This window comes from Balaenoptera musculus, chromosome 2, assembly GCF_009873245.2.
Source record: "Balaenoptera musculus isolate JJ_BM4_2016_0621 chromosome 2, mBalMus1.pri.v3, whole genome shotgun sequence".
In the NCBI taxonomy this organism is placed as follows: Eukaryota; Metazoa; Chordata; class Mammalia; order Artiodactyla; family Balaenopteridae; genus Balaenoptera; species Balaenoptera musculus.
Genome location: NC_045786.1, coordinates 98,430,600 through 98,443,000, shown reverse-complemented (window position 1 = coordinate 98,443,000; position 12,401 = coordinate 98,430,600). Strand labels below are relative to the sequence as shown.

Genomic DNA, 12,401 nt, shown 5'->3' with positions numbered 1-12,401 from the left:
GATGTTTAAATTTTTTTACAATTAAAATGTAAAGAGCACACGCAAACACACACACACACACACACACACACAAACATATGCAACCACTGAAAACTACATTTAGTACAGCCTTGGGGAAGACGCTCAAGCTTTCTAAGACAACTGAGGTCATTGTGACAGGACTACATTCACAGAGCATTTGAATGTCCATAGCAACAATGAGAAGAATTCCAGGGTTTGTGTAACATCAGCCAAGCTATACGTTATCACATTTGCAAAATAACCCCAAGATCACACAGGCATACCGATTTTAAGCAGGAGGTACTGACTTCAGAATGAAAAAAAATTCCACCAAAGAAAACGCAATTCCACTCAAGCTGAAACACTATATTCAGAAAGGGGGGGGGTGGTTGATAGAGTCTGGAGCTTTAAAAATTAATTCTGTGGGTTCTTTACTTGAAAATGCTTCTACTCAGGGTATGAATAAATGTAAAAAGCCAGTTAACTTTAATGGTTATTCTTAACTGTTGAAATTAACATTTGATTTTTCTGCTGGTTGACTCTGGGGATGTTGCATGAGAAAGGGAAAAATATCCAACTAGCTTCTTCCATTTTTATTATGAATTCCAGCCTTCCGGAGGAGCAGAGCTGGAGTTGCATAATAGACTAGGCGAGTCTGAAGCACTGAGAAGCTTGGAGTAAGGCAAGGCGGCACGCTTCCGTCATCTCACCAGCTTGGACCCTACGGCCACAGGCCATCTAGACCACAGTCAGAGGGAAAAAGAATTTAAAAACAATTTTCAATATCTCGAAGGAAAAAACATGAGTCCACAGGCAAGCCATCCTTGTAATTTCAGAGCAGCAGTTTAACAAGCTTCTTGGCAACAAATTCCTAAGTGTGCAACCACCTCTAACTCCACCAGATTGAAGTGTGTGGTGCAGTGGTGTTTTTTTTAAATTGCAGAGGCACAAAGGATGGAAACTGCCCTGAACACTCACAAGTGAAAAGCCCAGTTCATGACAAATACAGCGGGAGTCAGTTGTCCATGCAAAGTACATGTACAGCAAAGGAGTGAATAACATACCCATTCCGAGAGGTCACTGAGCTAGCAAAATCCAAAGCGAAACAGTAAATGGATATTTTAGTGTGTGCCAGTCTTGCTGAAAGCTTTCAAAGCCATTTGAGGAACCTGCTGATACTTACAACAGAGAAAGACCCCAATGGGAATAGAGGGTATGAAGTTCCTACCCGGTGAATATTTTGTGATTTTGGCTAGAAGTAAGCAGTGGCATTAGATGTTAAAATCTGTTTTTACTTTTCCAGTACTGTGCTGATGTCATCAAGAAACTAGCAAGCAAGCAACATGCTGTAGCCAAAATTTGTCTGCAGCACTTTTTTTGTAATTACATTATGCAAGAAAATCCACCCAAGGAAAATGGTCAGTACCCACAACAGAAAATTTGGAATTTCTTTTTCTTAGAAATACTGCAAACAATCAATTAGAGTTTTTCCTTTACCAAAGAGGAGTTTTCTTCTTTTACCAAAGAGGAGTTTTCTTACCATGAAGTAAGGTCTTCCAGATGGCAAATTTTAATGAGATATCATGTTATCGAAAGATCGGTTCAACAGTAAAATATGAGTTACTTGCACACGTTTTCATTAGTATTAGCTTATCAGAGAAACATTAAAATCCATTATAGCAGCATAAAATTCTAAAATCATAGCCTAACATGAGCGAGAACAGTAAGGAAGGGGAAAGAAAGTGAGAAGAGACATAAGTTTAATGACAATTTGGTCTGTGGAAAAATACATTAAAAACCTTAGTTTGGAGGCCTTTCATTATTGTTTAATTTCTGAAAATAATATCTGGCTCTTTGAAGAAAGAAGTTCTGTCAAAACTGCAGAATACATCCCATATTCTTCCAAAAGAAAATTTATAGGAGATTCATGTCTCAAAACAATAAATAAATAAATAAATAAAACTATACTGTCATCACTTAGTGCTTTAGGGTTGATGTTTTGGATGGAGTTTGAAAAAATTCTCTTTGTCCACACCAAGGCAGAAAGAGAATAAATGCATTTATCCATCTACTTAAAATTATGGGAGCCAGGGTCTCCAGAATAACAGCTAATACCAACAGGCTAAAATTTCCACAGCTAATTGGTGATGGGTTATTGTCAACGGGACACACCAGAGGAAGTGAGATGGTGACACTTTTCCATTTTAACTTGGTGCATTGCAACCATCACAGACAGGAGGAAGTTCTTTTTCATCTTGATGTCTGTCCTATAGAGATGGTGAAACCAAAGCCCAGGGCAGTGAGAGATTTGCCCGCAGTTAAACTTCCAGTAGGTGGCAGTACTAGGACTAAACCACCTGACAGCTTTGTCACCAAACAGGCTGCCATGAGCTCTAACATGGGGCAGGTTTTAAAGAGTAGTTTTTGGTATATAAACCCCTCAAGCTTTTGCATGTAAGAGCAATTTCACCAAATGGGTTTGGTTATTTTGTTAATACAAAAATATTTTTTGTAGCAGGTGTGGATGACCAGCCGAAGGTTAAAAAAAGAAGTGGAAGCATCCCAAATCAGAATGTTATTTTTCTCCCTTTCAAAAGAAAAAGTAGGATCAAGTCAAACAAGTTAAGAATTTAATACTGTGGCATCTGGCTCTTGTCCATTAGGCAGTAGGCACAGGTAACAACCACAGGATGAACAACCCGACAGGCGGTGGCACTGGAGAGGGGAGGTCCCGAGTGGGAGCACCGAGGAGGTACTTGGAGAGCCTGACGCAGTGGCTGTTTACCAACTAGTGCAAAGGAAGTTCAGACTTGAACACCTAATAAAGTGATTTTTGGTGCATCCTGTCTACCCTAGCTTTAGGGCATATATGGGCGGGTCCTGGGACTGACATAACGACACATGCAGAAGTGACTTTGTACTTTTTCTCCAAAGGAAATCTTATGTCCTATTTTAAAGGTGTAATTAATGCCCACTGTTAGATTTGACTCATTAAATAATTTCTTTCTTTTAAAAAACATCAGTGGGGACCAGGTTTATTTAGAATTGTGTACAAAGTTTCTCCACCAGTCTTGTTCCCTCCCCACATACATACCAAAATAAATTCTCATTCTGGCTCTTTTCTGACAATGATGAAGGGAAGACAAAACCCTCAGAAAATTGAGAGGCTGCATCTGGATGATGGGGGTTGTCCCTTCTCTTCTATAATACAGAAATGATGGTGGGAACTCAGGGTCCCAGGAATAAAAAGGTAAGGCTCCTATTTGCCTTCTTCATTCTGGATGAGTTTGCACAAGATCTCTAAATCTGGGCACAGCCAGAATTCAAACTTTAGATAATGGCTTCTAATTCCCCTCATCAGCATCTGTTTTGATTTGTTCATTACCTAACCATGTCGGGGGAGATGCATCTTTAGCAGGTTCTTTTTTAATGATGTTGTCACTTTTCCGTGACCTTATAAGATAGATGAATGTCTTGATCTTGGCTACAAGGTAAGTATCTCATGACATGTACTTTAAATAACATTTACATGAATACAGCAAAATGTAAGATTATGCCTCTTTGGCCATTTACAAGGTCACACAATGCCAGGAGGCAACCCCTAGCTTCTCAAAAAGCATGGGCACGTCATCCCTGAGCCTGACAAATGTGCCACCACACGTATGCATTTCTTTAGCAACTGTGCTGCGTGTAGTGTTCCCTATTCTAAAGACAGGGGCAAGTGAAAGGAGCCTGAAGTTCCTCCTAGTGTTAACGGGACCATCTCATAAGTAATATGGGGAATTAAAGGACCACCTCTCAGTGAGCTTACCTGTGAGACAGGTTCTTGCAGAAAACAGTATCTTTCCAGGTCACATTTCCCAGTCAAGTTTAAAAGGCTGAGTGTGTATTTGCATTCTAGACATTTTAGAATCTAAAGTCAAGAGTGATCTTATATAACCGTAACATTAATTCTTCTTACATGTATATTTCATCTCTTTCTTGTTTTTTAAGTAGTAAAAGTCTGACAGTGATTAAGTCAACTTTTAGAGAAAACCAGAGCCCTTATCAGGAGTGCAGCTGGTAACTGTGTAAATCAAGGCCTTTCATTTTTAAAAGCATTATGTTCATTCACGTCAAAACCCATTTGTAGTTATTCGGCCCTCGATTTAACATGCACCTGGTCATACAGTGTGGGTCTCTCCTTCTTTTGAGGCATTTGAATATGCCTGAAGATCTGTGACAGGAGGAAGTGAACCAGAGATGAAAAGAGGAACCAATATTCACTTCCCCACCCACAGACACTTGTCAGCACTTATTTAATTCTCACCCAACCCTATGAGGGAGGTTGCATTTTGAAGGTGTGGAAAGTCAGGTACGGAAAGGGGAAACAATTTGTCCCAGAGGTCACTCGCTCCAGTTTAACCTGGACTGAAAACACATCTGCCTGACTCCAAAAACGGAGTTCCTCTCACTACAAATGCTGCTAGCTCTGTATTCAAAGTCATTGCCATAGGATGATGAGGATTGACAACTCAGAGGGAGATGGTGACATCCTTTTTAGCCCCATGTCCTGCTGAAGGTGGTTGGGGACCTCACATACCGTAGGTTCTATCAATCCAAAATGTGAAAAATACCTTAATATTTGTATGCAGGGATTTTACATCAAACTCCAGCTATTTAATTGGCCACAGTGCCAAGCATCCATCTCCTGGTAATATTCCCAGAATAACATCAGACAGCATTTAATCAGAGGTAAAGTGACCCAAGGATGAGTTTAGCGAGGGTGGAATCTTGAGGGGCACTGACGTTCTCTGCCCCCAGGGCCTCCCCATCATTCATTCTCCTTTTCAACTTAAAGTTGGGTCCCACATGCTACTGGCTGTAGCTAAGGACATTTCCATAATAAACTCAGTCGTTAAACCAAGCTGGACACCTCTGTTTTCTTTGCTGGCAAAAGGAATTGCTGCAGAACTGTCAATCCTTGCAAAAAGGCTTCTGTACACTCATCAAACAAATAAACAAATAACCCATGTCATTTTTTAAAAAAGTTCAGTTGCTGTGCAGCAGTGAAGAGACACAAAAGGACCAGTTTATGCCTAGAAGGAAAAATGACAGTCTTCGAAGCAACCCGTTTGGTGGCAGTCATGATCATTAGGGAAAGTAATATCTGTTAAAAAGCAGTAAATGCCTATTTCCAAACAGAATGGACTGACATGCAGAGGAGGTGTGAACCCAGTCAAACATCCCCAGGCTCCCCGGAGAATCATTATGCTCTGTCGTGTTAACTCACTTCCTTTCTTCTTGATTTTTCCACTTTTTCTTTTTCTTCCCTGCTGAATATTATCATCTCAAATCAAATTAAGTACTAATAGTAAGTGCGCACAGCAATCACTTCAGAAAAGCAAAACATTCAGACTCAAGAGGTTATATAAAAATATTATTTCTCATAATAAAGATTGAGAGCCCAGATGGAATTGTGAGAGAGTTCCAAGAACTCTCAGTCATAGCAACTCTTCTGTTGCTGTAACTTCAGTTATAGCAACTGAAGCTGCTGTTCAGGTAACTAGTGGAGCCACCAACAAATAATAAAATCTAAATCATTTAAAAAAAGTACCCTCTCCTATCTGTACTCCAGCTCTCTTTTCAAATCCCTTCCTCTAGCTCTAAGATCTCTAGTTATTAATAATAATAGCAATAATGTATCAAGATGGGAAAGAACTGTTGGATCGCTCTTTTCTTTGGTAAAATGGCACAAAACAGCAATATGACACATTGGGAAATTTCAGAGTCTGACTCAACATGCTGATTGTTATCCAATGACTTTTTAATAATAAAAATGTCATGGATAGTTTATTTTGGACTTGATTTTTCAAACAGAATGGCTCCTCCAATAAGATTTAACATATTGGTTTTTAAATATTATAAATTAAAGATGGCCCCTGAAATATATAACTATATGGAATAAACTTCTGCTATAACATGGCTGGTAATTAAGGTATGTCTTATTCATATGTTCCAAAACTAAGAATTCAATCTTATTAAGTTGGTATTAGTATTCTATTTGGAAAATGAATTGTTACTTATTTTTTAAAAGACAAATCAAGTTAAGACTATTGTTTAAGTTCTTGGCAACAAAGAAGAGCAAGGGTTATAATCAGAACTTTTCAATTTACTTTGTCATCTATAGGATTCCCTGAACTACTCAAACTAAATGGTAAAGAAAAAGAAGTCCTTTGAAGTGCACTTTGTGAACAAACAAGATAAGAGAATGCACACAAGATAAATTCTCCAGTTAACATGGCTTCTCTCTATCTTCCCAATTTCTATCCTGGGTCCTATATTGGCAGGGTCTAGTTGATCTGACACTGAAAGTGTTGGTTGACACTGAAAGTGGTGATATTCCACATCAACCAGGTTTCTCTCACCAAAGGTGTCTGTAAATCATGAGTTAATCATACTGGAAAGAAAAGTGAGCAATTAAAAAGTAATTTGTTCCACTGAACTGGAAACGTTTGAGGGTATGTACCTAAGGAGGAAAGCATGGGGTCCTGAGGTCAGTGTCAGGAGGAGGTGAACACAGATTTCAGATTTCAGTGAACATCAAAAGAACAAAAACTCACCTGTGTTAATGCTCTAAGGAAAAGCTATTTTCAGGTGGCTGATGAAAGCATACTATGCTAAGCCGAAAGAGTAAAGAATCGCAAGTATTGGTGTTAAGGACCCTAGAAAATTAATTAAACATCCTAATTTTATAGATGAGAACACTATGGCGCCAAGAGATTGTAAGACTTATGTAAGATCACATTAAGAGCTGGAAGATGACCCAAATGTAAACATTGGTTCTCTTGAGTCTATGGTCATTGTCTCTTCTACCACCAATGAGACATTCTTTATGATGTATGAGTTCTTTCAAGTCAAGTAATAAACTGTGCTAGGCCCTGCAAATATTCCTACCTATGTGCAGTATAGGATGCAAAAAATTAGACTTGTAATTATAGTACACAATGGTAAGAACTATTTACTGACTGTTGCTCAAGCAAGGGCACCCAACCTAGACTTACGGGGTCAACAAAGGCTTCTCAGTCGACCTAATATCTAGACTCGTTCCTTGAAGGAGAAGTAAAGATTACATAAAGTAAGAGAGAGAGGAGGAGAAAGCTGTTTTACATGGAGGAAACAGCTGACACATATGATCAGGGGTAAAGAGAGTTGTCGTGTTTGAGGAAGTGAAGGGAATTCAACGTGGTTGGATCACTGAGTGCTTGGGGTGGGGGGCGGTGAGAGACGGGGCAGGAAAGGTAAGCAGGGCTCACCAAATCCTGAAGGCCTTTATGCCTAGTTAAGGAATTTGGGATTTCTCTTAAGGTAATGGGCAGACAGAGAATTTTAAAACAGTAAAGTGTAGTGATTAGATTTGCATTTTGGAAAGAACATTATGACAGTTGAGTGAAAAAAAAAATGATAGGGGAGGTAGGCACAGAAGGAATCAAAGCAGTTAGTCTGAGGTAGTAACGCAGAAGATAAAGGATAGTCATCTAATAAAGTATCTAAGAGGGGTGGAGAGGGGTGTTTGGACTTCAGATATTCAGGCCATAGAATTAAAATACTTGATGATAAATGAATATAAATAGATGTGGGTCATCAGTGAAAGGGTCAAACATTACTCTGAAGTCTCTGGCCAAAGTCTTGCCTGGGAGACCTTTGGGAGACCATCATCCCTCACTTAAAGACTTAGAGACAATTTTACCGACAATAGAAACTCAAGACAGCTTTGTACTTGCTCATCATGAGTGAAACTGTGGAAATCTGGGTACACGTCAAAGATTCTGCATTCTACAGGAAATCCTCTCCAAAATGCTGTGACCTGGTTGTGCTGCACTGAGGCAGTCATAAATCTCTGATGAGACTTTCCCAAGAAAAAACAACCAGCCTAACAGGTACCCACCCCCCCATCCCAAGGCCCTTTCAGCCTCTCCGTATTTCCTAGTGGATTATGGGTTCAATGTCCTATGCCCTGCTCAGGCAGCATTAATGATGATCTATTCTATTTTCTGGTGGAAGTTCGTTAACCCAAAGGAAGCAGAGTTAGGGCTGCTAAGTAAGAGGAATAAGAGGATTGACTCAAGGAAACTGGAAAACTAAGGTTTTCTAGTTCAAAACTGGAGGAATGAATTGAATTGTATACTTTTGGTCTATGGAGTATCCCAATCCCCACCAAGGACATAATTCAGGTACTCACCCCTTCGCCGCCATTTTCACCTGTGTTGGCAAGCATTTCCTGTAGGGCTCTGACAGAGAGGGACTGTTCCAGTACAAAATTGCAGACGCAGAGATCTGGAGGAACATACTGTGGAAATAAAACCAGAATGAGGATACCTACTCATATCAGTTGGGGATCAGTCACGCAGTAACATCTCAAGGGCAAAGAGCCTATGAATCAAAGTAACACTTGGATCGATGGATGGATGAATGAGTACAAAAGGTAGCTTTTTTTTTTTAATTCACGTTAAAATGGGTTTCAAGTTGGATTCTAAAGGATGAGGAGAAGAAAAGCCCCAAGTCTCACGGGAACAGCGACCAAAATGTCAGGATCAGCTTGAGTAATGGCTGGGGGCACACATGGGAGAAGAATACACATCCAGCCTTGCTGAAGGAGCGAAGGCTGATCGACACTGATGTCTGGGTGGGACCAAAGGAAGAAAGTCACTGGGACCTCATCCACAATAATTTGTAAGAGGACAAGACCAGAACAGTGACCAAACACTCGGCAATAGTGACCAAAACAGGGAGCCCATTTACTTGTTAAGAAAATCTGGATACCACAGTGTAAAAAGAGAGGATTAAGAGCTATATAAATTTAATTCTGAACAAAGAAATTGATGACCCCTACAACAATCATTCTAATTTATTATATGCTCAGGTAATACCATGATATTTTCAAACATTTCTCAAAAACAGACAGTCTTCTGTGCAGATTGACTAGTAATAGCTAATGCTCATTGAGTACTTTTCTGTGCCAGGTATTGTTTTAAGTGCTTTGCTTATATTGGCTCATTTAATCCTCACAATCACTCCATGTATACATACTGTTTACCTCTCAGTTTACAGCCAAGGAAACTAAGGCACAGAGAAGTTAGGTCACCTGCCCAAGGTCATGGCTTACACTTGGGTGAGTTGGATTCAAATCTAGGCACTCTGTCTCCAGATCCATACACTTAACTCTGTTCCTGCTGCTGAAGAAAACATTACAGATTTTTTTTCACAACTAGACTATTTTCAATCAGCAAATATTTAAGTTTTATATTTATGCAAAACACAGTGCTCGGTATTGAGAAAGATATAAAGACATGCAAAACAAAACCAATGCTCTTCAGGAGTTTACAATCTGGTTCCACGATACATCATTTTCCTTGGGGATACAGCTTATATTCACCTTGCACACCAAGCCTTTGTTTCCTCTGTGATATTGGCTGAACATTGACACCATCAGAGTAACAGGAATAAGGAATGAGGGCCAGAAGTCACCAACAGCTATGTCTAACACTCGGAGACAGATAACACTGTTTCTATGGAGCTCCAACTTAAAAGCTAAAAGCAAGCCTGCTACTAAAGCACAGATAACCCTTCTGATTTTCAACATTTTCATTTTTTAAATAAAGGTTATGGAACTGGCGATCTTTAATTTCCCTTTCATTTCCAAGTGTTTGTATCTTCTTCCTCCTCCTCCCCAACCTCAATGCCCTCAAAAATAAAAATGATGTCCCACTTGTTGGACCTGCCCACTCTTACCCTTTAGTAAAATTTTAAGACCCCCTTAAGCCAAGAGTGGCTCATCCTATCTTGAAGGCTACTGGCCCATGGGTGACTTACATTTTGCCACTTAAATACTTTTCTACTTAGGATCTCTACAGTCAGAAATCCTAAAAACCCAGGCTCCCTAGAATTCTGGTGTTACAGGAAATTGCCCAGTTCTCTTTATGAACATGATGTAACCAAGGAGAAACTGTATGTAACACGAGGAGACAACAGTCTTTATTTTACGTTTCTTGCTTCGTTTTCAACATTTGTTCCTGCTGCAGGTAATTAACTCATTTGTATGAGACTTAAGCAAGCAGACGGCTGGTGATGCAGGGCAAGGCTTCACATCAGGAAGTGTTTTTAGAGTACATATCGCATCATTACAAGTACCAGACAATAATATGATAAAGCATTTCCCTAAAGACCATATGCCATAAGTATATATAGTCCGACTCAGTCTCCCAAAAGAGGATGCCACCTCAGAAGATATTACAGAGGTTTTTTTCCTATCACATCTTGGTCTATCTGGATCTCATGTCACCGGAATAGGAAGCAAAAAGAGCTAGGGTTTGAGTGTCTCCTCTTCCTCCTTCACTTCACTAGAGCATGCGATTTGGAGATTTCTCTATTCAGGAATGTCTACGGGTATGGCTGGTACTTTAAAGGGTGAGTTTTGGCTAATCAACTGAATGACCCCAACATTCACGCTCACTTTTACAAGAACCCTATTTAGTCCAGTCTCTTTAAGACAGAAACCTTCACAGCTCCAAGTGCTAGAGATCCTGTCCTTACACAAGATTGTGTGATTCTGTCAGCTCTCTTTCCTCCTGTTCTGGTTTGCTTGGACTCTCCCCCGGCGATGCCATCCCCCATCCTGATAGAGGACCACAGATACCAGACACGAGGCATGCTCCAATTACATTTTTCTTTTCCCTCCAGATATTAAAAGTCCCAAGGTGGTCGTGATTTAATTACTGGTACAAATGGGTACATTTACAGAGGGAGAGTGAGCGCGGGGAGGAAGCATCTCATATGGGAACACTGTATCTGCCACTGGTTTACATAGTTTCCTTACAGGTTTAGTCTTCCTTCCTCTAGAGTGTGGTCCTGCCTGGACTCTCCATGCTCGGGGATAAGGTCACTCCAAGAGCAGGCAGAACAACATGTGGGCAGTGGCAGGGGAGGGAACAGGGCAACAGGAATATCTGGAGGAAAACAAAATGCAGCTAGCAACTTGTGACATAGAGTGCAGAGCACAGAGCCGTCTGACCTGCTCCACCAGCTGCCATCCTTAATTAAACTCCACACCGGCCTGAGCTCCCACCTCCACATTTCCCAAGAATGAGCCAAGGCTACTGGTCCATCAAAGCTAATTTGTTTGCAGCATGAGAGTTCCCCCAGGAGGCCGGCTCATTGTCTCTGCGCTCTGGAGCCTGTGCCTCGGTCACTGCCTGGCAGGCGTGGGGCATGTGTTTGATGATTCTCAGCACGGAGAGAAGGGCTCTGTTGACATCTGTTCTGAAATAGCTCCTCATCACTCTCCCCAGCCCTGTCCGCAGCCTAGAGAAGCACCATGTTTCCAAATGTCCTACAGAAAACCTTGAGATGCCAGGGCTCTGCATAAGCCAGGAACGAGGTATTCATTTAACCCCACTATGTAGAAAACAGTGAAAGGGAAGGCCTATGGACCCTCCATGTTCCATAAATCTATGTAACGTATACCTCGCTGCACTCAAAGTATTTTTCTGGGGCTTACTAAGTCTAAGAAGGTGGGAATTTAACACTCCTGTTACTGGATTCATTTAGCATTTTTCTACCTAGCACCCCACAATGTACACTCACCAAGGTAGTAGTTTGTACGAGGCAAGCCTTCAGGGAAATGAAGAGAAGAAACAGTTAACAGAAACAGGGCTGTTCTCCCTCTATTATGCTGTTAACCACAGTCGCTGTGGCTTATATAGTTCTTCACGCAATGCAGGCTGTTTCCCTAGATTGTGGGTATCTTGCAAAATCTGTGTCTGACTCTACTTTTGCTATCCTTAGTACACAGAACAGCAAGTGCTCAACTCAAGCCTTCTTGAGCTGCTTCTCTGTGTCCTAGACTATCCGAGAGTGTGTGACTGATGGTAGCTGTGGTTGCAGCACTGAGCATGCACTTGCCTGTTGAGCCCCTTCCCCAAGCCTCCTGCTTAAGATTCAAGGGACCACCTCCCTGTACCAGGAAGACAGAAAGCATCCTTATTACCAGAGTTAGGGAATTGAAGGCTAAGAAAGCTGGATAAACAAACTTTGTTGTTTCTTTATTAGTCTGCTGCTTCAAGTACAAGTCCTTTTGCTAAATCTTCACAAATAATTGTTTCTTTGTCCAAAAATTTTATACAAAACACCCTGCTTGATCACCTTGGGGGTCCCATTTCTGTGTCACCTCCATGTGTTTGAATTAAATTGTTTTTTTTCCCTCCTGTTTAAAAAAAAAAAAAAAGATTCAAGGGACCCTTCTTCTCTCATTGTCATGGGTCTCCTCCCACTTCTCTGTTAGCCCATCTGGCTCTCACACAGCCACTCCTCAATAATATACCCTGTAAGTGCAGCAATGGCTTTGAATGAAAAGCAATATAGGT

General features: G+C 40.7%; 1 protein-coding gene across 1 annotated transcript in view; it reads right to left on the bottom strand.

Annotated features, from left to right (window-relative positions):
* RYR3 (ryanodine receptor 3) overlaps positions 1 to 12,401 on the bottom strand; it is a 552,083-nt gene that overhangs the window by 330,638 nt on the left and 209,044 nt on the right. The window contains exon 3 of the mRNA XM_036843923.1: positions 8,222 to 8,329. Within this exon, the coding sequence (XP_036699818.1) occupies positions 8,222 to 8,329 (108 nt within the window). The remainder of the gene's footprint in view (positions 1 to 8,221; positions 8,330 to 12,401) is intronic.